This window comes from Hydra viridissima, unplaced genomic scaffold, assembly GCF_058129835.1.
Source record: "Hydra viridissima isolate aposymbiotic clone 2 unplaced genomic scaffold, HvirCarnegie_v1 scaffold_10, whole genome shotgun sequence".
NCBI lineage: Eukaryota > Metazoa > Cnidaria > Hydrozoa > Anthoathecata > Hydridae > Hydra > Hydra viridissima.
In genome coordinates, this window is record NW_028324309.1 from 11,979,756 (window position 1) to 12,005,777 (window position 26,022).

At 29.0% G+C, this 26,022-nt stretch overlaps 5 protein-coding genes and 2 long non-coding RNA genes across 13 annotated transcripts; 4 read left to right on the forward strand and 3 right to left on the reverse strand.

Annotated features, from left to right (window-relative positions):
- Nucleotides 1-3,097: 3,097 nt before the first annotated feature.
- On the forward strand, nt 3,098-5,246 carry LOC149883142 (uncharacterized). The gene has a single exon (XM_090065585.1). It carries the CDS (start codon nt 3,368-3,370, stop codon nt 5,150-5,152), a length of 1,785 nt encoding a protein of 594 aa, XP_089921711.1. The 5' UTR covers nt 3,098-3,367; the 3' UTR covers nt 5,153-5,246.
- Nucleotides 5,247-7,067: 1,821 nt separating this feature from the next.
- On the forward strand, nt 7,068-12,102 carry LOC145196441 (ribitol 5-phosphate transferase FKRP-like). Of its 2 annotated transcripts, none has more exons than XM_090099968.1 (2): nt 7,068-7,274; nt 10,507-12,102. In XM_090099968.1, the coding sequence occupies exon 2, from the start codon at nt 10,514-10,516 to the stop codon at nt 11,954-11,956; it is 1,443 nt and encodes a 480-aa protein (XP_089956094.1). In that variant the 5' UTR covers nt 7,068-7,274; nt 10,507-10,513; the 3' UTR covers nt 11,957-12,102. The 2 variants fall into 2 exon arrangements, with proteins under 2 accessions (XP_089956094.1, XP_089956093.1); XM_090099967.1 differs by lacking the exon at nt 7,068-7,274 and adding an exon at nt 7,454-9,177.
- Nucleotides 12,103-13,042: 940 nt separating this feature from the next.
- LOC145196440 (high-affinity choline transporter 1-like) lies at nt 13,043-16,571 on the forward strand. Of its 2 annotated transcripts, none has more exons than XR_016456290.1 (8): nt 13,043-13,207; nt 13,294-13,469; nt 13,580-13,687; nt 13,900-14,204; nt 14,444-14,569; nt 14,877-15,030; nt 15,137-15,427; nt 15,544-16,571. XR_016456290.1 is itself a non-coding variant. In XM_080073610.2 (8 exons), the coding sequence occupies exons 2-8, from the start codon at nt 13,301-13,303 to the stop codon at nt 16,159-16,161; spliced, it is 1,710 nt and encodes a 569-aa protein (XP_079929736.2). In that variant the 5' UTR covers nt 13,043-13,207; nt 13,294-13,300; the 3' UTR covers nt 16,162-16,571. The 2 variants fall into 2 exon arrangements, 1 of the variants encoding a protein (XP_079929736.2); XM_080073610.2 differs by having other exon boundaries at nt 15,198-15,427.
- On the reverse strand, nt 16,560-17,659 carry LOC145196443 (NF-kappa-B inhibitor-like protein 1). Its single transcript, XM_080073613.2, has one exon. It carries the CDS (start codon nt 17,657-17,659, stop codon nt 16,592-16,594), a length of 1,068 nt encoding a protein of 355 aa, XP_079929739.2. The 3' UTR covers nt 16,560-16,591.
- LOC149883143 (WD repeat domain phosphoinositide-interacting protein 4-like) lies at nt 16,560-19,100 on the reverse strand. The gene is made up of 2 exons (XM_090099969.1): nt 17,944-19,100; nt 16,560-17,681 (listed from the first exon to the last, which is right to left on the reverse strand). Exon 1 carries the CDS (start codon nt 19,014-19,016, stop codon nt 17,958-17,960), a length of 1,059 nt encoding a protein of 352 aa, XP_089956095.1. The 5' UTR covers nt 19,017-19,100; the 3' UTR covers nt 16,560-17,681; nt 17,944-17,957.
- An 842-nt stretch (nt 19,101-19,942) lies between these two features.
- LOC149883144 (uncharacterized) lies at nt 19,943-21,363 on the forward strand. Its single transcript, XR_016444669.1, has 3 exons — nt 19,943-20,020; nt 20,197-20,751; nt 21,151-21,363. It is a non-coding gene; the product is annotated as an uncharacterized LOC149883144 (long non-coding RNA).
- On the reverse strand, nt 21,126-24,692 carry LOC149883145 (uncharacterized). 5 transcript variants are annotated; one of them, XR_016444666.1, is made up of 4 exons: nt 24,367-24,692; nt 21,955-22,978; nt 21,545-21,636; nt 21,126-21,366 (listed from the first exon to the last, which is right to left on the reverse strand). It is a non-coding gene; the product is annotated as an uncharacterized LOC149883145 (long non-coding RNA). The 5 variants fall into 5 exon arrangements; XR_016444665.1 differs by lacking the exon at nt 24,367-24,692 and adding an exon at nt 23,283-24,213; XR_016444664.1 differs by lacking the exon at nt 24,367-24,692 and adding an exon at nt 23,081-24,213.
- Nucleotides 24,693-26,022: the final 1,330 nt, after the last annotated feature.

Genomic DNA, 26,022 nt, shown 5'->3' on the forward strand with positions numbered 1-26,022 from the left:
TAGTAACTGAGTTAAAATATTACAATAAGTATTCTAAAAAATATCAGAAGTATTTGTATCATTATTATTTAAAATGACAGTAAAAGCTAACATGATATTCGGGCAATCTTACCTTAAAATCTTTTTGCTAACTTTAATTCAGCATATACTTTAGGCAATTTTTAAAAGCTTGTCAACCTTGTTGTCTAAGCAACTTGGATAACGGACAGTTGATCAATCTTGGCCGAATCCTATAAAGAATGTTTGACGTACCGCGTGTCGTCTTTGTATTTGGACGCAACCGTTGCAAAAACGGATAGTACCTCTTAAAACCTAATGTGTTTCCATAACAGCAATCAACAACGTCTCTAAACAGTGGCATTTGTTTTGCTGGTAGTTTTACTTTTCTGCTTGGAATATTTCGTCATAATTGATTATTGCAATAGATTTTATACTTTTATAAAAAATCATAAACTTTTATGCAGTAGTTATTGAAGAATTTTTTTAAAATTTTCATATATTTACATCTAATAAGTTTTTTTGGGTCTCTGTTTTTTTTTTTTTTTTTGTTATATTAAATAGCGTATATACCGGTGTGTAACTCAAGACTTAGCTGTTTAGAATGAATCAAAAACGTTCAAAGAAGAGTGTAAGTAGAAGAAAATATTAATCTGTGGAAAATATACTTCAATTTATACATTTCATACAAAAGATTAAACTACTCTTTCCAGAGATGTTAAGGCCATCAAAATCAGGCTGACAAAAACTAAATATTTTAGCTATAAATTAATTATAACTTTCCCTTAATAATGTATTTAGTTGCTGCGTCTTAAAACAATTTAAATAAAATAAAAAACGTTTTAGTTTTACTCAGCTGCTTTTATAGCTGCATTCTTGTGGTTTGCGGTTTCTTTTTCACATTTTTAACAAGTTGCTTCTTGTTTGTTTTCTTTGTTTAAAGGCAATATCCGCTTACTTTTCCGCCTTGTTTTAAAGTGCGCTATCCTAATAGCATTCACATTTTCTAAATAAAAAGTAACCGGTTATGAGCCGTGAACAAAGCAGTTTTTTTAAATTCCTGTAGCAAATTGTGACGCCAGGTTCAAAGTCCAGTGTGAAATGTGGATTGCATGTAACAACTCATCATCAGCGCCAGCATGTTTGTAAGGCACTGTGAACCACAGTTTATTATTTTCATGCTTAAACAGGAGTAACAACAAATCATATTGAAGCAATGTCCCAAATTAAAGCATTGATGGAGACTTCCAACAGTGAAATAATTCTGGCTGCTTGTCAGAAATTGAAGGGCAATGTTTTGGAGAACACCATTCTTTTCATTTTTTGGGAGTGAAATTGTTTTAATTTTTTTTTTTACCTGTTTACAAAATGAAGACCTGTTATTAAACTTATTTTAACCTAGCAGAGAATTATTTAAATCGATTTGAAAAACTAAAAATTATTAATTAAAAAAGTTTAGAAAGAATAATAATTTATAAAACCGTGTATTTTTGCAGCAGATATGTGAAAAAAGTACTATAGTTATTTGAAAAAAATGTTTAGTTTTAAGCAATAAAAACCAGCGCATTTGCTTATTTTTCTTCAAGTTAAAGCTAAAGTGTTTAGCGTTGGTTACAAAAAAAGTTTATCATTTTCTTTATTTTAAACGAGGATCTTTTATAATCTACGATAATTAAAGAAGGGGTGGGGGTGGGGGTGTGGTGCAAATGTTCACTTGCGCTAATACTTTTCAAAATTTTTAACAGCTACATTAATCAAAGAGCTTGTTTATATCCTAAATCATGATACTTTGTTCTTAAGAGTAAACTAGATGTTAATTGCATGTTTAAACAATAAATTTTTCTTTTGATAATTAATTGCTTCTTTTCATATATTATTACAGTTGAAGAAAATATGGGTGTGAAACCCGTAAATTAAAAAACGTTCGTTGGTTGCTCTTGGTTGATCGTCAGAATCTGGCAGCTTGACACCTTCAATAATTTAGTTTCTTGAAAGATCTTAAATCTATCATAAAAGTAGTCACACTTCTCAATTAATTACAAAGGTCATATAAGTTCCGACGTGTCGACCAATGTCCCTTAAAAAAATAGATTCACCAGAGAATCAGATATTCCATTTACAACTGTTTTGAAAGGTCGTAGATAATATGGCGGTGTGACATAATTCACTCTCAATAACTTGCTTAAAAATCCTTTAAAATTTTCTTCTTCTTTTCACGTAAAAAGGCTACTACCTTTCATGAAACAAGTTACGTCATACGTTTCAGGAAATAAGTTACGTCATAACACAAAATAACATAAGCATCATTGAAAGCATCAAAGGTACTTTACTTTTAAAAATGAATCACCTCAGATTTCCAATTGCAAAAACTGTAACTGCCATTCCAAATAAAACGAAAAGATACTGTTTAATTCACTGTAAGTCTTTAAATAATAGAAAAAATGAAATAAAAATACAGACAAAACTATTTGGTTCATAAAACAACTTTAATTTGCTTTATTGTACAATATTTTGTTTTGCATCAAAGTTAGTGAATTATTATTTTGTGAGGCTACTAAATAAATTTAAAATTTCAAATATAAAAAAACCCACAATCAAAATCAGCCGAGCCTCTTACAATAATATCCCAAACAATTTTATACTATTTTCTTAATTGGTCTCCATCAGAACTAGATTTTTTTGAAATTTTTTTCGAATTTATTTTTCCTTAGCTGCTTAGTTGTGTTTTTAAAACTATGTCTTTATAATTACGCAATTTTTCTCCTGAGTTGCATCTCATTTGTTTCTCGTTTTAGTTTTAGAGAAGGCGTGAGATTGCATGCTCTACCAGTACAAGTTTGGCTAACACAACTTTTTGATTAAATGTTAATATTTATTTTTAAAATGAACGTAGCAAATTTAAAAAATTTTTACTTTATTGGCGGTGTTCAGTGTTAAGCGCATTTCAAAATTAAAAAGAGCTTTTTTTTTTTTCTTTTTTTTTTTTTTTTTATACATAATCATCTTTTAAGGTGGCTCACCCCCATTAAAAATCAAAAAAAAAATATTTTTTTTTTTTTTTGAATTATGTTATATTAAGCATCGAAGTACAAAATTCATAATATATTTTTACTATTATATGCTTAAAAAGTAACAAAAAATACCGTTATTGTGGTTAATACAGTTTCCTACTCCTTAGCAACGCCATAGCAACGGTGTAAACAACAAATTTATTCATTACTTCTTGAAGGTTTTAACTTAAAGTTTTGAACTATTTTTCAATGTTAGATCTATTATGCTTTTCTACTGTTCTGTAAAATGTAATATTTCTTAAAAATGTGCTCTGTATCATTAATTCAATGTAATTTAACTGAAAACTATCTATCTGGATATGGCGAACAAAAGGAATAAAATTAGAAATTTAAAGAGAAAATATCATGGAAATAGGTATACAAGGAGAGCAGAGGAAGTAAATGGTTGTAGCAGGAAATCAGAAACAACAAGTGCATCAAAGCTTAAGAAAAAACATAACTTTAGTGCTGCAACAAATTGTGATTCCGAAGTTGACAATTTTTTCTTTATTTGTAACTTTAGAATTATTAAAAATATATTTGAACAGTATTCCACATGCAGTGAGTGTAATAGCAAGCTAACTTTTTTTCATAATGAATCTATGCGTATGGGATTTTCTATTGGAATTATAATACAATGTTCAAACTGTGACTTTGAAAGTACATTTTATTCATCACCACCTGTAAATCAAAGTGTTTCTAGTTCAAAACCATATGAAATAAATTTACGTGCTGTTATGGCATTTCGTGAAATTGGACGTGGTAGAGAAGCTATGTCTACTTTTACTGCTATAATGAATATGCCTCCACCTCTTACGAATCACAGTTATAATATTACAAACAATAAACTACATAAAGTTTATAAAGAAAGCAGTTCTCAGAGTATGAAAGCTGCTGTATCAGAACTAAGGGAAATTATAAATGCAAATGCTTCTGATGATGAAATTATTGACTGTGGCATATCAATAGATGGAACATGGCAACGTCGTGGGTACTCCTCCCTAAATGGTGTTGTTGCTGGTCTTTCGCATGAAAATAAAAAGGTGATTGATGTTTGTTCTTTATCTAAGTTTTGTATGCAGTGTGAAGTACATAGAAGAATTAATAATCCTATTGATTTTGAATATTGGAAAGCTACACACACTTGTCAAGTAAATCATTTTGGCTCAGCAGGGTCAATGGAAGCTGCTGGAGCTCAAGAAATATTCCATTCGTCCATACAAAAGTATAATTTAAGATATACTAAGTACCTTGGAGATGGTGACTCAAGTTCATTTTCTAATGTTGTTAAAAGTAAACCATACGGTGATTATGTTATTGAAAAGCTAGAATGTATTGGCCATTATCAGAAAAGAGTAGGCTCTCGTTTGCGTCAAAAAATTAAAGATTTTAAAGGCAGGTTGTTAAGCGATGGCTTAAAAATATCAGGAAAAGGAAGGTTGACCAATAAAACTATTAACACAATGCAGAACTTTGTTGGAATGGCTATAAGACAAAATAAAAATAACCTACTGAGTATGAGAAATTCTGTAATAGATGTACTTTACCATTGTACAAACTTTCCATATGAAGTCACTCGTCATCAATTTTGTTTAAAAGGGAAAAGCAGTTGGTGCAAATGGCAATCAGATAAAGTTACGGGTAAAACAAGCTATAGACAAAAAATAAATTTACCTGTAGCAATTATGGAGGAAATTAAACCTATTTTTCAAGAATTATCAAACCCTGAAATGCTAAGAAAGTGTTTACATGGGATGACACAAAACTGCAATGAGTCATTTAATGGTTTGATATGGCAGCGATGCCCTAAAACTACTTTTACTGCAAGGAAAATTCTTGAAATATCTGTTTATTCTTCTATTTTAAATTACAATGATGGATTTTCTTCTTTAAGTTGCATTTTTAAAATGCTTGGGTTTTCTGGAGGTGTTTATTTTGAAAAAGGAGCTTTCAAAAAAGATAAAAACCGACTATCAAATATGTCAAGAAAATCGACTGATGTTAGTAAAACACGAAGAAAACATATAAGATCAATAAACAAAGGTTATTTAGACATTGACAAGGAGAATGATGATATGAAATCTTATGCTAGTGGCAGTTTTTAGTAACTTTTTATAAAAAAAACTTTTTGTTTTTATGTTGTTTTTTTTAAAATGTGTTTTTTAAGACTTTTATTTTAATATATTTTTCTTACGAAAACGTTAATATCTTCAGTTTGGTTAAAGCTTTTATCTTCAAATTTTCACAGAATGTTGATTAACTTATTTATGAGGGCTGGGACTAGAATTATAACATTTTAAGCATAAATAAATTAGTTTGAATGTAGTTTGTTAGACTGACACAGGCACTAAATCAATTTCTGCACCTTTATTGCTGCCATTTTAGTTTTTTTTAACATTTGAAAAAAATTTTAGTTCCAGCCCTGGAGCAACTATTTAGCTACCATTTGGCAAAATATGGTGTATTCAGTGCAAATTTTACTCAAGATATCATTGTTTTAGCTAAGGTAAGATTTTAGACAAATTATGCTGACTCAGCATCAAAAAATGGAAATTTCATTTTTCTTTTAAGAAGTTAAAGTTTTAATAGAATTTCCTTATATAAAAAATAAAAAACAAGTTTTTAACCTTTATAAATAAAAAGTTAGATTTAGAGGGGGTGAGCCACCTTAAATATTTCTTCTTGAAACGGAAAAACTCAATGGAATTTCATTTCCTTAAAATGTGTTACAATTTTATAAAGCAGGTTCATTGCAATGCACAATCACAGAAATATTCTCAAAACTACATTTATCACGTTGGCCCATTTTTCTAAACGGGGCACTATTTTTTGAATAAATTCTAAATTAAAGTGAATTTAAAGGGATCCTAAAGCTTTTTAAACACAGTTTTGACAGGTTCAAAATAGGTAACGAATAACTTTTTAAAAAACACTGAATATAAATACGATCAGAAAAATATATACTATTTACAGTAAATTTGGTCCGGAGGCCTGAGGTTAAACAGCCTAAGTCTACTCAAAATCTCTAAATTTTCACTGAGTCCGGGAGTGAAAAACAAGTAGAATTCCCCTTAAAATATTGAAAAAATGAGTATTAGAGGTGGAGAACAAAAGGAGAGTGGTATTTTTAATTTGAACATTTTTACATGAATTCAAAACAAGCATAAACGCGCGAGCAAGTTCAATTTTTGGGAGGTTTTAAAATTCTGGACCGTCAACTGAGATGACTCTGGTTACTATTTGTAATTTTATTTCCTTGCAAATTATTTTCTTGCTCACTTGCAATCAATAGATCGGAAAAAAATTTATTAGGCAAAATTTTGTTAAAAGAACTAAGCACAACAACAAAAGGAATCATTTACAAGGAAACAAAATCACAAATAGTGGCCAAAGTCACTCTAATTGACGTTAATTTATTATCAGCTTTTAATCTCAAGTCTATTAATTTAGAATTATGTTTATATATTATTATAGAATTATATATATTTGTATGTATGTATGTATGTATGTATGTATGTATGTATGTATGTATGTATGTATGTATGTATGTATGTATGTATGTATGTATGTATGTATGTATGTAGGTAGGTATGTAGGTATGTATGTATGTATGTATGTATGTATGTATGTATGTATGTATGTATGTATGTATGTATGTATGTCATTTTAAATGATGATATCATCTTTTTAGCTCTTTTTTTAATTTAAAAGTTGCTAGTAGAAGTTATTAAACATTTTATGAATTTTTTAACAAAAGTAATAGTTCTTAATTATTATTGTTGTTTTATTTATGTGTCATTTTTTCATATTAAACACTTTCAACATAGCAATTTGTAATGTTTTTAAATGGTATCAAGAGCAAGGTAATATTGTAGCAAGAAAGGTTTAACAATGAACTTGACTGATCAGTAAGATAGATAAAAGTATCATCATGAAGCTCTAAAAATGTTTTATGAGAAATCTAGCAATCCTAACTATGACAGAATTGTTGAATTTGAAAAATAAATTGGTTTTTTTTAAAAGAATCACAATACCAAAATAAGTTTTGTCAAATGTCATCTTCACATCTCAAAGTTTATGCTGTTTGGATCGAAGTATCAACTATCTGCAGTTATACAAAGTGGAGGAAGTAATGATTTCAGGCTGCTTTAGTTACAACATAAATGATCAGATTCAATTAATTAAAGGTTCCTTAAGTATGCTATGAACAAAGAAATTGTTGATAAGGTAATACTTAAACTTGCAGAGAAATTGATGTCACTTAAGTGAATATTTAATATATATTACTTCAGTGAACATTTGTAATGTGTCAACAAATGGGAATTAGTCTCAAGTTACTTCAAATTGTTTTACATTGATGTTGTCAGTGTTAAGACTCAAATGAGGGCTAAGATAATAATTAATCCCAATCCAAATCTTATCCCCAACAAGTTCAAAAAAAAACAATTTTAGATAAAAAACCAACTTGAAATAATTTATGATGATAAAATTATTTTTTAAAAAAAATAAGAACATGCAGAGAGGATATTCATTGACATTCTCATTTAAAAAGTGGATGATGGCAGTTAGAGATTAATGCAAGTGGAGCTTAACTAATACTAAAGGCATTTAAGCCAGAAATTGATAAAAACAACAAAAGCTTTTTTTTCCTTTGGCTGTTGCAACATGATTCACGTACTTTCTTTGAAATAGTAAAATAGAATAAAAATTGTTAATAATCAACAAGTTATATCAATAATTATCTTTCTTTAAAATTTTATCATTTTTTATAAACAAACATGAGTTTCAAATTCTATTAGTTATAAACAAAATTGTATATAGATATGTTGTTGTAAATTGTATATGTGCTGTGAATGTTTAACTTCAAAAAAATTTGGTGAAAAGTACCATTTTATGTGTTATTTTTATTTTAAATGTTTATGTTTCTTATGATCTTTAGTGCTTGTTATAAAGCTTGTGCTAATGCTCATAACAAAAATACATATTGAGGTTACGTTAGTTTACCCAGTGTGTTGATGTTGCCTCAGATCTTGTTAAAGTTTTTAAAAAACAATAGTTTTTTTGGTAGATATTTTTTGTGCATATAAATTTAAAGGAAAAGTAGTTATAGTAATAAAATTATGTTAGTTATTTATTTTAGTGTAAAGTTAACGATTTGGAATTGAATTTTGAAAATTTTCTTTGTTTGTGTAATTTAATTAAACAAAATGAAGTGACTTTTGAAACCGTTGATTTAAAAATATGAGGAAATATCATTACTGTAAAATAAGAAGAACAGCAGTAGTCAAAGCTAAATTAAAGCTAATAAATAATGTTAATATGATACAAATGTCCATTGAATTGGAATGACCTGAAGAAACCACCTGATACCAAAATAGTTTTATATTCATTATGTGTTTAAATGACATTATGTGTTTTAAGACATTTGGACTGAAGAAATGTTTAATCTTATTTTTTGTAGGAACTGGTCAACTCAGAGTTTTGAAATCAAAAGATTGTTTGAGAAATAATCTCAGTGTTGGTCTGTAGTTATAAATTGTTGTTTGGAGAAAACCTTTTGATAAAAGCAAGGGAAAGTAAAATGTTGATAGAATATTAAAATCATCAAAAAATACTCTGCCTATTCTGTGCTGGACTGATTTTATCCTCAAGTTTATGATCCAAATTTTTTGCCAGAATTATAGTACTTGTCCACAAAATAAGTCCTATAACTGGTCACCATAAAAACCTAAACAATAGGCTTTGTTTGAAATATTTATACAAAATAAAGGCTGAAAACAATCCTAGAAATGCTAAATGTTCTACCAAGAGAACATAATTATAATTCATTTGACTTTATAACAGATTGTATGAATCCATATCCAGAAGAATAACAGCCATTTTAGAAGCTAAAGTAGGGCACACAAGTTTAATTTTCCAGATTATAAAGCATTAAAAAAGCCGAATTTTAGTATTAATACTAACATTAAATTTAAAAAGTTAAAGTTTTTGATGAATTATTTTGCTTCTCACTTGTCCCCTTTGTTTATAAATATATACCTATTTTTTAGTACATGATAGTAGAGTATAAAACCCAACTTTCTAAGCATCAGCAAATGTTTAGTTTGCATTCAGATGAGTTCTTATTAAAGTAAGTGTTTTCTAGTTGATATCTAATTTTAGTTTTTTAAGTTAAGTGTTAGTACATACATACATACATACATACATACATACATACATACATACATACATACATACATACATACATACATACATACATGATTACATTATTACATTTTCTGCAATATAAATTAAAAGTAAGAATATGATTAAATACAACAACTATATACGTAGTAAAAGTGTATTAATATATAGGTAGCTAACCATTTTTAAAGGGTAGTCCTCTGTGTAACAAAAGCGTCTTTACAGTTTAATACTTTTAAATTGATTTTAATTATGTTTTTTAATTAGTAACATTTTTTAAAAATCTATTTTAAATTATGTTTTTTAGTTTATATCGTTACAATAACATCATATTGTAATTTTGCAATGAACTATGGCGTGCCCAAAAACACTTTTTAATTAAGAATGAGAAAACTTGATAAAATAATATGATAAAGATTGCAGGAAGGAAGTCATGAAACAGAGAAGCAGCTAATTGACATTATTTCCATAGCTTACAATTTAGATTTCAGCTTCTATGAAACAAATTATCTTTCATAGAAAAAAAATTAATCAGTGCAGCACAGAAGCAGCAACTGTTAATGCTTTTTTTTTGTACACAAGTGAAGGAACCTTGGACTACAGATGAGAATTTACTGTTAAACTATCAAAATGCAAGTTTTTGATAAGGGACAGACTACATACATATTCACTGTGAAGCAAGGCATGAAAATTATCTGACATTATTTATACACTGCTTTAGAAAAGGTACTTTCAACCTAGAAGACCATACAACCTGGTGTAAAAATAGGAGCATCTTGTATAAGATAAAGACATCTAATAATTTATTTTTAATTTTTTAATTCATAAAATGAATTGTAAATAAATTAATAGTTTAAGTACAGTAGGAAGTTATTGTAAGGATTTGTTGGATTTGTAAATAATCATCTAATTTTTTTTACTGTGAATCTATATAAAGAATGAGTGAATTCATAAAATGTTGTATACAAGATATGCAAGATATATACAAATTAAAATATTTAAAATGTAAAACTAATAAAAATGAACTTACAAATGAATTACTGAGAGTTAAATGTTATTTTATGTATATAATATAAATGTAATTTAAAAATATAATTTTTTGTGGTTCTATTAATTTTTCTTTAGTGTTGGTCATAATCTGACTCCTTTCCATATTCTTTTTTTGGAGTCAATTCAAAGTTTTAAATTTAAACTTGAAAAAGTTCAAAAATAAGATAATGGAATATAACCAAGTTGTTAACATTTTAAATTATGATTTTTTTTTTTTGTTATTTAGAGCTACTATGCACACAACACGAGTTAAGAAATTTCACTTTATCTTTCTATGTTTTGGGTTGTTTTTTTTATGGTTTTTGGTACACACATTCTATATAAATCATAAGAGCACTAAAGACCTTGATTTGACTATAGTGATCCCTGAGTTTGAGCACTTTGATCATAATATTGTTGAGACAATTAACAGTATTAATGTATTCTACCCAGATGTAAAGATTCTTGTTATATCATCATCTGTCCCTTATCCTTTTTTTAAATTGCCTGGTAGAAATTCACAGTTTGTTGTTAAAAAGAAAGATCCGAGAAAACCAGGTTACTTGTCAGATCCTTTACATTATATAAACACAAAATATATACTAGCTATTCCTGATGGATCTAGAATTGATGTAAATCTCCATGAACTTTTGGAAAGATTCAGAGAAATCACAGAACCAATTATGGTTTTACCTATAACTAGTGTGCTTTCTTCTTGTAACTCAATGGAAGTTGATTTTAAAAGATGGACATTGAAGTATTTTAAGAAGGAAAGTGTGGAATCATGTGATTCTTTTAATCGCCAAGTTGTCTTACTATTTGAAAGATCAGTAATTAGCAATTTTAGCGATGCTTTCCACTTACCATTTTTTGACTCATTTTTTATACAAGCTAAAGTTCGAGATTTGAAACTTCATTTATCAAATATGGTTTATTTTTCTATTGGAAAAATTTTACATTCTGATACTCATTTCAATAGTAAACACTTGAGACATGTTCAGGCATTGCAAAGTGATTTGTATAAAACTCTGGGAATTAAGTACACTTTAAGTCCTAATGGTATTGAAGCATGGCACGGATGCACAAAGAAAACCCCTCGGTGTTTTCCAACTGTTATTGATGTTCCAGAATATCTACATGAAAAACGCTGGACACCTCCTTGCTGTCTTGATGCTTTACGCAAAACTGCCCGTCATGTGTTTATGACTTTTGACCAAGCTCATTTTAGTTACTGGCTTGAAGGTGGAAGCCTTCTTGGTGCTGCTCGTTTTGCTGATATTATCCCTTGGGATTATGATGTTGATATAGGTATTTTTATGGAACAAATTAATGAATTTCCTATGCTTTCAAAAGTCTGGAAGGGTGAAAAGTATATAGATCATGATGGTTTTGTTTGGGAACGAGCAGAGGAGGGGGAGTTTATTCGTGTTCAATATAGCGAAATTAATCATTTGCATGTGGATATTTTTCCCTTTTATGAACGCAATAATGTAATGACAAAGAACACTTGGATGAAAAATCATCGTCAGGATATGGAGTTCCCTTCTCACTATTTAAAGCCCCTAGTTCCAATAAGATTTGCTGGGGCAGTAGCATGGGCTCCAAATCATTATAAAGAATTTCTTGAGCTAAAGTTTGGAAAAAACTGTATTAAAAAACCACAATATCCTTTTCCTGAGAAATTGGAACAGTTTTGAATGTGTTTGCTTAACCTCATTATGTTATTTATTTAGATATTCTAAATAAATTGATCGTTTATGAGTAGCATTTTTTTTTTTAAATATATGTAGATATTATCTTATTTATTTGCATGTTGTATTTGTATTTTTGTGTTACATATAAACTATTAGTGGTGAATTTTTTACTTACTCATTATAAAATATGTTTTCTTTTTATTTTTATTTTTGTTATTATTATTATTATTATTATTATTTTTTGAGCTCTTAATCAAAGGCTTTATTATACTAGATTAGCTTAAGATTAGTTCATATAACAGGTTTTGTCAACTTTTTCATCTAAATTCATCTTTTAATTTTTACCAAGTATCAAATGCTTTGTGGTTTTTTATTTTTCTTTTGAGGAGAGAAAAACTCTCCTCAAAGGAAAAAGATGGAAAACTTTTATTCTAAAAAAACTATAACAATAAACCGTTTTTCTATTTATACTTTTGTAATACGCTTGAATTGATCTTTAAGACAATAACTAACAAATGAATGTGTATTTGCTTAACTTTAAATGACAAATCGATGCAATAGTTAAGCTGTTGTTTTTTTTTTTTTCAGTATATTTATTTTATTTTTTTTGGTTGAATGAATTCTATTTTAAAAAATGGTCAGTTGGGTCGATATGTAAAGTTTATATAAGCGTTTGTAAACTTTCTTTTTGTTGTCATTTTTTTATGATTTTGTTTATCATTTTTTTAGGTTAATTTTCTTTTGTAATTTTAATTGCTGTTTATTAATTTGATCATAAGGCTTTTTAGAGATGGAAAAATTTCAGCCATTAACGGGTTCTTTTTATTTAGATGCTACTGTGTTTGCTTTTATCTACGATATATATATATATAAATATTCTTTGATATCATTGTTATTTACTGAATTGATTATATTTAAAATAAATACTTTAGAAATTTTACTTAAACCTTTCGCATAATAAAGCGATCCTGCGCTAATAAATTGCTATAATCGTTGGGTTGTTTAAATCGTTTATATATATAAAACAAAATTAATTTATTATGCAACAAATTGTTCGAGCAAGAATTTTTAAAATCAAAATCTATGGCTAAAGAAAAAAAGGAATGCTTTTAATCGGACTGCTTTTCGCTTTAAAAAAGTAACCTTATCGTAAAATTTTAGTAGAAAAAATTCCAATGTCAAGATTGGAGCCGTAATCAAACGATTGTGCTAGCTTGCTTAAGTTTCGAAGAAAGGGGCGATTAACGTTACCAAGTACATCAGTACATTTTATTAGTTCGCTATAATCTTGACGTCCGCTTTTTTAAGAAGTTTTATCATACGTAATGCATTTTGTTTAGGTGAAAGATGGTGAACATTCCTGGTTTAATTTCTATTATAATATTCTATATTTTGATCTTTCTAATTGGGATATGGGCTGCATGGAAAAAGAAGTCGCAAAAAGGTAGCAAAGAAGATGAATTACTTTTAGCCGGTCGGAACATCGGCTACGTCGTCGGAGCATTTACTATGACAGGTGTTTTTAAATTAGGAAACAATTCCACTTTTTTTGTTTTTAATAAAAGTATTTATGAAACATAGTTAGTTTGTACACTGAAGATTTTATTAGGTTTTTGTGTTTTGTAGCAACTTGGGTTGGAGGTGGATATATAAATGGTACTGCAGAGTCCGTGTATTTAACAGGGCTTGTCTCTGCACAAGCTCCGTGGGGTTATGCTTTAAGTTTAGTTGTTGGTAAGTTGGTACTTTACTTCATTTAGACATTTTGCCAAAAAGAATGAACTTCATTTTAAAATTACCATTTGTGATGTAAAAGCTTTTTTTAGGAGATTTATTTACTCTTATATTATTTATTCGTATATTATTTACTCGTATAATTTGGTTTTAACTCTTTCGTAATAGAAGCAGGTTCTTAGCGTTCAATGAAAATCAAATTTTTTTTGCAGGTGGAGCTTTGTTTGCGAAGAAAATGCGCGAAGCTAATTACGTTACTATGCTAGATCCATTGCAGGAAAAGTACGGCATGGAGATGGGAGGTATCTTGTACATCCCTGCGCTTCTAGGAGAGATCTTTTGGTCTGCAGCTATACTAGGCTCGCTTGGAGCAACTCTAAGCGTGATTCTTGGATTAAAAATTGATTATGCTGTAATAATATCAGCTATCATTGCAGTTGGTTATACATTTTTTGGAGGTTTATACTCAGTCGCATATACCGACGTAGTTCAGTTAATATGTATCTTCTTCGGCCTTGTAAGAATTCACTTTCGTTTTTATTAGAAATGGAATTTTAAATCTTTTAGCTGCGTCATTCGTACAAAAAAAAAACAGGAGCAAAATAATTTTTTTTCATCAGTTTATTATTTATTATTTTTGATATAAGAATAAAGTTTATTTCATCTTTAAGATATTTAGTAATCAAATAACGGCACCAGATAACACATGTGCGCTAAAATGCCTTAACGCAATTAATGCAGTTACTTTTTTTATAGTGGATAACAGTACCTTTTGCTGTTACACACACGCACGTACAAAAAGTGGCTAATACAAGGACTCAATGGATTGGGAATATAGAAAACCACAATTTAGGTGCTTGGATTGATAGCGCTCTGTTGTTGGTAAGCAATTTTATATGCTCTATCTTTTTGACTTTATTAATCAGTTTCTTAGTTTAAAAATGCATGTCTAAAGATGAGAAGTTACACAATTTTTAAGTCAGAAAAATATTTTTTGTGCTCGAGATTAAACTGCTCATTCAATTACCTCATACACTCTTCAGTAGAGTTTAGTGGAGCCACTAAATTATTTATTTTGTTACACGTTTGTACCAATATTTGTTTATTCTAATGATGCTTGCGTAATCTTTTAAGGTGACTCTCGTTATTGAACTTTATTTTCCGTTTATGTTCGCATTCGCTGTTTTAGATTTTCGGTGGAATACCGTGGCAAGTGTATTTTCAGAGAGTTTTATCAGCAAAAACAGTAAGAAGTGCCCAAATACTTTCATTTTCAGCTGCAATTGGCTGCGTTATTATGTCAGTTCCATCTATTTTGATTGGAGCCGTAGCTAAATCAACAGGTTAATTAAGATTAATGTTTGTTTTTAATTTTGTTCTGTTTTTTATTTTTGTTCTGTTTTTTGTTTTTAAATGTTACAAGCTAAATGTAAATTACCTGAAAAATAGCTGCTAGGGAGTTTTCCTCGAAACAGAACGATATTCGTTGAAATACATTCTTATCTTTGAGATTGGAAAAAAGTTTTGCCTGTCAACTCAACATTATTGACTCCAGATGGTGTTATTGCTGATTCACGTCTAGTGTTACCTGTGGTGCTTCATTATCTCACGCCGACGTGGGTTTCGTTTTTTGGGCTAGGTGCTGTTTCTGCAGCTGTTATGTCTTCTGCTGATTCATCTGTACTATCTGCGAGCTCAATGTTCGGGAATAATATATACAAGGCGTTATTTAGGCAAAAGGTTTGTAAACTTCAAGCATATTTTTGAAAACTACTGTCTTTCAAATGACAATAGTAATTTAGGAGAACGGATTAGAATTTTCCTAGTATTTTTTTGTGTTTTCTTTTTTCGCATAGGCCACTTCTAAAGAATTTTTATGGGTAACACGCGTCGGCATCATTGTAGTTGGTGTTATTGCAACTGTAATGGGATTAACTATCACAAAAATATACGATTTATGGGTGTTATCGTCGGACTTGGTTTATGTCTGCTTATTTCCGCAATTGTTATGTGCAGTATATTTGAACTTTGTAAATGTGTATGGCTCGGGATCTGCGTTCATTGTCGCCGTTGCTCTACGAACTTTAGGTGGAGAGGAAGTGTTAGGAATTCCAGTTATTATAAAATATCCGTATTTTGACGGTACCAAGCAACTGTTTCCATATAAGACGTTTGCCATGAGCTGTTCGTTATTGACTTTAGTGGTTGTTTCTTTAATTTCAAATTACGTGTCAAAGGTTTATTCTAAAAATAGTCTTACTAAAGATATTGACATTATTCGTTTCTCTTACAAAGAGCCTGACAGTAACAAAGTTCAATCATTTTCCAAAATTTCTAGATGGTCTGGAAGTTATAACAACATCACGGCAAGTGCCACTGAATTAAGGAATAGAGACGAAAGATTATTGTTAAAATCAACGTCAGGTACAAATAAACAAACAGATAAGGTTCTGCTCGAAACTCAAGAGTTCTAAATCTCTTTTTCGCCTTTAAAAAAACATGCCGCCATTGAGCATTGAAAGAAGATTTCTCATTCATAGTTTTACACAGGCATTGAATAATGTAATAGAAAACTGTAATATTTGAAAAAGTTTGTCATTATGTATACCAAGATGATCCAGAGGAAGATTGGAGGTGTTCGTTAACATGCAGCGTATAAAAAAAATTGTACTAATATTTGAGGAAAACTCAAAAGTTTGTTGATTCTGACAACAACAACCATATTTTAAGTATTTTAAGGTTTAGTAAATGGCTAAACTTTTGAGCTAGCTTTAATATTATTGGAACTACATAAACAAAAAATTTCTACTCACAAGAGTGAATAGGATTATAGTTTATTTTGTATTATTTTGTATGTTTAACAACAATAAACTTTATTAAGGTACTCCATCTATATTTCATATTTTATTTTAACTCATTGGCTAATGCGTTAATTCTCTGAGATAAAAATTGTACGCATTTAAATATGCTCTCTTTGTCCTTTTCGTGGAGTCTGTGGCCACATTTTTGTAAAAATCGGTCTGGATGCCATCTTATTTGTTGCTTTTTCATGTACTTTATTTTATCTTCGTTCGTAAAGCCATACGTTAAAACCTCTATCATTTCGTCTACGTGAGAATTAAAATCACTAAACAATAGTTTTGATTTACTGACGGGCCACGGAATCCTTTCAAAACAAAGCTTGGTGTTTTCCTGCTCCCCGAAAACACATCTACAGTCTTCTTCGTATGCTTCACGTAGCTTTAATATTTTCAGTTTCTTTTTCAATATATCTGTAACATTAGAAGAGTCGATTTTTCTTTTTTTTGTTTGCGGCGAAATTTCGGCTCTATCATTTTTCCCGCAGTTCTTTTCGTAGAATTCTTTTCTAATGCGATTACCCCAATCTGAAAAGCTTTCCTCTTTCTCCTTTCGATAGGTATCAGCATGTTCTAAATCGGCATATGTATCATTGTAAAAGTTATCTTCACTCATTTCGAAGAAAATCTTTTCGTTCCAGTCACAATCTTCAATTCCTTTGTCATCATTTTCATTTAAATTTTCACTTTGCTTACTGATAAACAAATCAACTACTTCAGCGAACAAATCATCGGCTGTCTCCCTGTATTTGTTCTTCTGTGATCGTAATTCTTCACTAGCATTACTATAAAGCTCTATCACAACGTCATTAAAAAAGTTAGAGTCAAACTTATTAAGAGTATAGTTTAACGCAATGTGTAAGGAGTTACTTCCATGTTTATCGCAAATACTAAGATCGGCACCAAGGTTATAGAGAACATGAACCATTGATGACTCGCCTTTGGCACAGTACTTATGAAAGTACCATTTATTTCTTTTGTATGGAGAATTTATTTCTAATAGAAGAGAATCTGCAACGTCATAGTAATCTCTGAAAAGTTTGTTTATAGCTTTTATTCGACCAGTAGAAATATAACGATGCAGCTTCTTTTTAGCTTTCTTTAATCTATCCATCAGCGGAAAGCTAAAACGTTTTCTATGAGAGATAAAATAAAGACAAAACTATTTAAAAAATCAAAACAAACCTTAAAAAAATTAAGAATAACCCTTTCATAGAAAAGTTTATTGCAAGAACTGATGATTAAATTTCAAAAGGTAAATGATAATAGATCTTACCAAGCTATAACAGAATAATAATGAATAAAAAAAAGTCATGCTTTTAAAACACGGGCAAAAAAAATTTTTTTATTAATCAAAATTACAACAATTGTATGTATAAATGTAATAAGCAAATTTACAGCTCTGTAACTCTTTACAAATCTCTATCTTCACTAAGTTCAAGAAATAAATCATAGGATTCACGGTTACAGTTTCCTTCTTTGGTAAACACATATCTGTGAAAGGATCCATTATAACTTATTGCTATAACACTTGTTCCAGTACCAAATAAACATAAGCAAGGACACTCTGCTTGCACAGAGAAGTTAGCAAGCCCCCACTGTGATTCTGTATAATTTCCAAATAATCCCACTTTTGAGAAAGTTGATCTTTTGTTTTTTGTAGGATCTTTTACAGCAAATATATGAACAGTTCCCTTATCACTTGAGGCACACAAATAGGATGAGTCAGAGCTAAAACTGATACAATATAGTGTAGCAGGATCAGTGCCTCTTCGCAACTCAATCGTCTGTATTTTGGATTTTATTTCAAATACTCTTATAAGGGTACCTGTTTCTGATGCAGTTGCTACAAGTGTTCCATGCTGATTTATTGCTACACAAGCTATTTTGTGTTGATGAGCATTAATTATACAAGGAGTTGAGGACACACCAATCTGTTTTACATTTAGATTCACAAGTCGAATGCTACCACAGTTTGGTCCAGGAATTGCACACCATTGATTCTCCATAGAGCTTGATACTTCACAAATTCCATTTGGATTATCACGTGTGTTGTAACAAAACAACATATCTGATGAATTAGGAAAGCTATATGCATACACTTTATTATGCAATGTAACCAAGATCATATCATTGCGTAATTTAACATTTAAAATAGGAGTGCTGAAAATATACTCAAAAACATTTGCTTTCTGTACAGCATCCCATATATAAACTTTATTCTTTGGGTATTTCATATGTCTTCCATTCCCAACAATGGCAATTAAGTTTGTTCGCTTAAGCATTCGAACTATGGCAACTCCGCCACAATCATCAAGATCTTGATGTAAAAGTGGCCATAATGGATCAATATTATAGCATCTGAATCCAGTGTCTGTTCCAACAATAAAACAACTGCAGTCAGAATTGACACTTAAATGTAGTATCTCATTATTATTCATATCTATTACATATACATGTTGTAAAAGCATATAAAATTTTTTTATACAAAAATCTTTAAAAATATTTTCTTTATGTTCTTATTCTTTTTTTATTTTTTTTTCTTATTAAAAAGTCTTTAATCTTAAAGTATAAAATTTAGGCTTTCCTCAAATTATAAAATTCCAATTTACTGTATGTAGATGATAAGAAAAAAAGAAACATAAAGAATAGATAAAAATATAGATAACAGGTAAAAGTATGTATGTATGTATGTATGTATGTATGTATGTATGTATGTATGTATGTATGTATGTATGTATGTATGTATGTATGTATGTATGTATGTATGTATGTATGTATGTATGTATGTATGTATGTATGTATGTATGTATGTATGTATGTATGTATGTAGTATGTGTGTATGTATGTATGTATGTATATGCCTATCTATTTATACAAACATACATAAATACATGGTTTTAATCCAAAATCAACCTAAAAATGAAAACACTAATGTGTAACATATTTATACTTATACTCACACGTTATTAATACACACAAAACTTTAGCAAGTAAAAATACGGATAAATAAGAAGAACTAACTATTTACAAGATAAATAAAACACTGATAGACAATAAATATTGTGAAAAAAAGTTATAAACGGAGTTCAAAAGCCGTTTTTTAACTATTTACAAAAGAAAAATTTGAAGTACAAAAAAGTACACCATACCTAATTATTAACAAAATAATATTGAAATTAACTTATCATTATAATATTATAAAACATTTTTAACTATAAGATATTTTTAGCGTTTAGTTCAAATTGGCTATTGGTAAAATTTTGGTTTATTTTCGGAATTTTCTTGATTATCAAATTTATTTCTATCAAAGATATTACAACTTTATTAATAGTCGAGACATTCACTTTCCGACCAGTTTAATCGATAAAAAAAAAAGTTTTTGAAGAGCAGGATTGATTTGTATGATCAGTGGCGCTTAGGCTGTAGTGGAAAAATGCGGGGAAGGGGGCGGCAGAGCTGCTATATACTGTTTGTAAGTCTAAATTTGTCATATTTTAAGTATAAAACAAATTTAAATGCAATAATTCTAAAATAAATTCAAGATAAATTACGCGAGGCTACTTAACATATTTAGAAAAAAGACTATGCCGGTATGATAAAATCTTACCGGTGCTAAAACTTATAACTAAGCTTTTTTTTTTTGAAAAGGGGCTCTGGAGATGGTGGGCACAGAACAAAATCAAGTAATTCTTTCCGCAAATAGTTATCATCTCAAAAACCATTTTTATTCGAAACACAAGGATTTTGCCATAAAACTAGTAATCTTGGAAAGGAGGGGAGTTCGAAACAACAATCATGAGGAGGGTGACGGTTATGAAAATACTGTTTTTACTTCATGTAAAAATGTTAAATATTTCTTCGATATAAACGATACAGCATGAGATTTCATAAAATAGGTTCTGATGAGAAATTTGTCTATGACAGTCGCTGATGATATGGAGAAGAATAAAATGATTAAAAAGGCTAAGTTAAATAAGCATCCATTATTAATGTTTGACTCATTGCCTCAATACAATTTTTTTTTGTTTTTTTCTGGAAGTATTTGGTATACAAAAAGATGGAAAATTATACAATATAACTTTGAGAATGTCCACTCAGCACGAACGGCAATTTGGGGCGGTTTTAGCTGATCAGCTGATTACTCTGATGGTGAAAGTAAGGAAAAAGGAGCAGACAGTATATACTCAACTTGTTTGGATCAAGGTAAAAACATGATCAAATTCTAGTGGGTACACTGACGACTTTAAGACGTCTTTTTTATTTTTTTGGTATGGAAATAAAGAAAGACGTCCTGCGTGGAACGTCTTAAAGACATACCGTGAGAAACGTAAAAAAGACGTCTCGATCGAACGTACAAAATTGGTTAAGATTGGAAATACAGAAAAATGTTATAGATGGAACGCCAACGTCTTATTTGTTTTTGTTTTTTTTTTTTAATTTTATTAATTTTTAGATTAAATATTTAATCTAAATTATTTTTTCTAAAAATATTTTTTCTTACATAAATTAAACAAATTTAACTAATCTAGCATATTCATTTTGAATATAAGCAGAAAAATTCGAATTCAACACAAAAATTAGTAAAGTAAAATTTATTTACAGAAATTTATTTACAAATTGGGTTCGATGCTGCAAATGCTGCGAATCATCACTTCCACTAAGATCATTAACGTCATCCGAGAGCGAGGCGGAAAATTGTTGAAAACAACACGACCTTCATGTGTTCTTCCGCCACCATTTTTTCGATCTGGAGCACGTTTTAGAATGTTCCCAACAACTAATGAACTTCATTCTCTGTTAAAGTATTTGGGGCACAGTCTAAGAAATGAGTTATAGTACTTTATAACAATCGTAAAATTGAATTTATGCAACAGATTGAACTCTTTTTAATCTGTTAATGTATGACTCAGTTAATTGTGCATATGTAGTATAAATGGAAAAAACAATCCAGCACTTCAGAAATTATAAGCATAAGAAAATATATTAATAGGTATACCTATAATTACTTTCATTAAATTTATTTTTCAAAAATTCTCTCTATTGGTACCAGCCAAGTTAAATAAACTTATCAGTTTATTTGACATCAATCTAAATAAATAAATGATAAAAATAAAAATCAGACCCAATCATAAGCAGTTTGAAAATTATGGACATAAGTTTTTAAATTACATTCTATTAATATGCATTATGTAACAAGCAATTATCTTAGAAATAAGGAATAGTTAGTGTATCTGATAGGGTAAGCCAGGGAAATTGGTTTGGGCATGTAGAGCATAAAGATACAGATAATTGGGTATCAGCATGTAGAGAGTTAGAGATTTAAGAGGGCTAGAAGTGAAAACTTGAAAGAAAAAAAAAAACTTGGAGAGAGTGCGTTACAGAAGAAATGAAAAAGCAAACACATACTTAACAAGCATCAATGTCATTGTGGCATAGCTGGAATTACCACCAAGATTTGATAATTGACGCTTCTAAAAATAATAAACTGTGCAAATAATTAATACTAGCTCCATTCCCCAAGAGCTGCCACATTTGATGCATGAATTTTGTTCCATAATACTTGTCCCATTTGATCAAACTTTTATACCTATAGCTTCGCTTGTGTTAGACCGATTTTCAATAGCTCGTTGAAAAGGGCTACTCAATGTTTTCAAACAAGCTTGGGCACTTAAAAATAGGTGATCAATAGGTGAATAAAAAATTGCAAATTAGAAATAAGTTCTTTATTAATTATATAGTAGTAACATTTATTTCAGTTATTTAACATTTAAAAACTTTTCGTATTCTCCATGGGTTTGGTATTACATTTTAAATTTATGGGGAGTCGACTTTCTCTTCGAAGTTTTTATTTATATGAGTAATCCTATAAAAGTTGTTGCACTGTAATACAACTAGTATTGTGTTGTGAGTACTAATAATTTTTTCTTAAATTTGACTTTTAGAAAATAATTAGAAAGGTACAATTTTAGCAAATCTTTAAAAAAATTACTATACAGATTAGATCAGGTCTCAGTATTTACATTTTCTTTCTCTTGCTCTTTTTATTGTTGGAATCTTCTTTTTCAAGCACCCCATTTTCAATTTCATTTGAAGTAGTAAATTCAAAATTTTTTTCATAACTCTCTTTTATCTTTTATTAAAATTTTAAAAAGTATAACACACTAAACATAAGATACCTATCAAAAAACCTTTTAATTTAAATATACAAACACAGACTATTTACCATCTCTAACTTTCTCTTTTAACTTAACAAACTTGTGCTATGATGAATTAACTGGAGTCAGTTTTTTGTATGCTCTGAGGACATTTACTCCTAACAACCAATATATATAATCTTCATCTAACCAAACTGACAGTATAACACCTTCCTCTTCCAAATTTTCTTCCACCCAAACTGCTCTGCACCAAGCCATTTTTGTTAAAGATGTGTCTAAAAATATATATTTTAATAAAATAAACAAATGAAGAAAAAGATTATTCCTTTGAAATAATAAAACAAATATTATAGTGTAGAATTTATAAATATCATTACTTGACATTGACATTCAAACTAAATATTTAAAATGAGCTAAGTTCATTCATTGTTAATGACTCCCTTGATTTAAAAAACAAGACAATAAAGATTTATCTAAGGAAAATCACTCTCTTTCTATTTCATGCAAAAATTGAAATATTGCTAGTCAATGTCTTTCCCGGAGGCATACACATTTCCTAAGCTCTATAAATGATCTTACTCTTCAATTTTACAGGTATGAAGACTGAATCAGCGTATTGTAAACATCTTCCAAGTGTCTAACTTTAACTACATCACATAAAAAAGAATCATCTGATATAATTTCTTTAACAAATGCAATGTTATTTTTAAGAAGAAAGGAATTATCTCTTCTGCTGGTAGATATCTTGGTTGAGGGTTTTTTTTTCACTAGAAACCCCAATGAACTTTCCCATTGAGTTTGTCTTTTTACAATCAGTGCAATTTGGATTAAAAGAACTTTTTACAGCTTTCTTTATTCACTGAATAAAATTTTTATAAGGAAAACATGATATTGTGTTTAATGAACTATTATAGTTTAAAAATCATCAGCCAAATGTAATAGATTATGAATATTGTACACTGTATTTCCATAGATATATTTGCAATTATAAACAAATTGTGATATTACTGACTAGGTTTTTGTTTTTTTCTATATCAAAAATTAAAATATAGTAATCCAAGCACTTTTTTGTTTTTTGTTTTCCATTTTTTTACATAAGATGCCATTATCATAACATTAATTGTGCTTTTTAAAAAAATGAGTGGCATTTTTGTAAAATATATATTTTTACTAACTAAAAGACACCTAATGCTTAATATATATTAATCAGTTAAAGTCTTAAAAAGTCATCATTTACTATACAAATTAGTTTTAATCAATGGTCGTTCCATCAACCAAAGTAAATCAAATTAAATCAAATTGAAAAAATTATAAAAAGTTATTAAAAATATATAGTTATATTAACTAATCTTGAGTTTGTTATGTGATATAAATAATTATAAGATGTAAATAAAAATTAAAGTAAGAATTAGATTGATATTAATAATGATAACAACAAACATAATATAGAACAGTGTATAGGTTATACACTGTTATTTTAACAGTAAATATAATATAATTTTAAACTTAAGTGGTATGCTTTTTTCATTTATATGATATCTTTTTATGTTATTTGACAGTCACCTAAATAGTAATTGTGAATTCTTCGACGAGTTCACAATTCTATTAAGGTAACTGTTAGGTGACATAAAAAGGTAACATATATATAAAAAAAAAAACATACTCAGATCCGAGTATAAGAATCGCCATTTCTGAAAAACATTCTTTTCTCGCGTCTAAAGGCGAGAAGCCGCTCATAAAACGTTCTAAAAAGGTTATGAAAACTGATAGTGATCAATTTACTTATTTCGTTACATTTTTGGGACTGACAAGAAAAAGACGTTTATTAGACGTTCTATTATGGTTCAGATTTTTTAAAAGTCGAGTGGACGTGAATTGAACGTACATAAGACATCTTTATTCCGTCCCGAGCCCACTGGGAAGCTACTCATGCAAACAAAAAAAATGTAAAATCAAATAATCATTTGTAATGAATTTATTGAGGAAGCACAACAGTTTGATCTCAATTTGCTCGACCAAGTCAATCATGTAGATGAGGTTATTGAAAATTCCAAAGATATAGATAATACGATTAAAAATCATTTACATACTCAAGAACGAGTGAGAACGTTAAATGTGTGAAAATAAAATTGGTACAATCTGCACCAAGATGTTTTATTAAACCCATGTTATTATTTATTTGATGGTTTCAGAAAAAAAAAATCACTCTTTGACAAAGTTATACTTCTGTTTAAATACTTAAGATTTGACGATTGATATTATCAAACGCAAGTAAAATGTAAAACCAACTTAATTTTTAAATTGCTTGTTAATTTAAAAACAAAAACGTTATTTTTTTAATGAACTCTTAGCCGGTAAGCAGCCTTCAAATTATCTTTCCTACAAGATATCTTCTTCCGGCGACCGCAAATGGCTTCCGCCCCCGCCGATTGGCAACGGCTTCCAAAACATTCTGCCTCAAATAAAAATTTCGATAAAAGTGGAGGCGAGAAGATTTCCGCCATTTATCAACTCTGCTGTTAGCTAAATAAATATATTCAGCTCGCATTAACATTTCTAATTGCAACATTCCAAAATAATAACATGACAGGCTATTGATTAATAAAAAAAAAAGTAAAATTAAAAATACCGCCATGAAAAGCCATCAACGGTACTTTGGTGTTTAAGGTCGTAAAAAAATACTTAAATATCGAATTTGAGAAAATCGATTTAAAGTTTTTTTTTTTTACTATGTAAAATTTTAAGTTGACAACATACATTTTTTTATGGTTTGATTTGTAATATAACTTACACATGTTAATGTGTAAGTTATATTACAAATCAAACCATAAAAAAATGACTATTTAATTTTATCTGTTTTAAAATGAATAAAAAACAAAACCAAAACTTTAAATCTTTAAACATAAAAAAAAAAATGATTGACTTTTGTTATCTGACATCAAATTTTTTGCAATTATCTTTTTTTTTAATTTTGAAAATTTTAAGTTGTTATCAACTTTTCCGAAGTTTTTCCGAACAGCAGTTTTGAAATTCATTTTTAATTGCGAGGATATATATTATTTTTTTACAAATTTAAAATATGAATCATGTAAATATGTTTAAAATAAACATTTTGTAGCATAAACATCATTCCATCAAATTCTCAGACTTTTTATAGATTTACAAAAAAATAATGCAACCTTTAATTTTAAAAAGGATAGAACAAATCGTTTACTCTTAAATACTCAATCGAGAAAAAGCTTTCCTTTGTAGCTCTTTTGTTTGTGAAATTCTCCTGAATCATCTTGCTTGATGCTCCAAAGTAGTCTGCACCATGTGT

What these genes read in the sequence shown, in the direction of transcription:
- LOC149883143 (XM_090099969.1), bottom strand. Translation starts at nt 19,016, where the DNA reads ATGCTTTTACAACATGTATATGTAATAGATATGAATAATAATGAGATA.
- LOC149883142 (XM_090065585.1), top strand. Translation starts at nt 3,368, where the DNA reads ATGGCGAACAAAAGGAATAAAATTAGAAATTTAAAGAGAAAATATCAT.
- LOC145196443 (XM_080073613.2), bottom strand. Translation starts at nt 17,659, where the DNA reads ATGGATAGATTAAAGAAAGCTAAAAAGAAGCTGCATCGTTATATTTCT.
- LOC145196440 (XM_080073610.2), top strand. Translation starts at nt 13,301, where the DNA reads ATGGTGAACATTCCTGGTTTAATTTCTATTATAATATTCTATATTTTG. An exon ending in TGCTTTAAGTTTAGTTGTTG is followed by an intron (nt 13,688 to 13,899) that starts GTAAGTTGGTAC and finishes TTTTTTTTGCAG; the next exon opens with GTGGAGCTTTGTTTGCGAAG. An exon ending in AGCCGTAGCTAAATCAACAG is followed by an intron (nt 15,031 to 15,197) that starts GTTAATTAAGAT and finishes CTTATCTTTGAG; the next exon opens with ATTGGAAAAAAGTTTTGCCT.
- LOC145196441 (XM_090099967.1), top strand. Translation starts at nt 9,101, where the DNA reads ATGATAGTAGAGTATAAAACCCAACTTTCTAAGCATCAGCAAATGTTT. An exon ending in TCAGATGAGTTCTTATTAAA is followed by an intron (nt 9,178 to 10,506) that starts GTAAGTGTTTTC and finishes TTTGTTATTTAG; the next exon opens with AGCTACTATGCACACAACAC.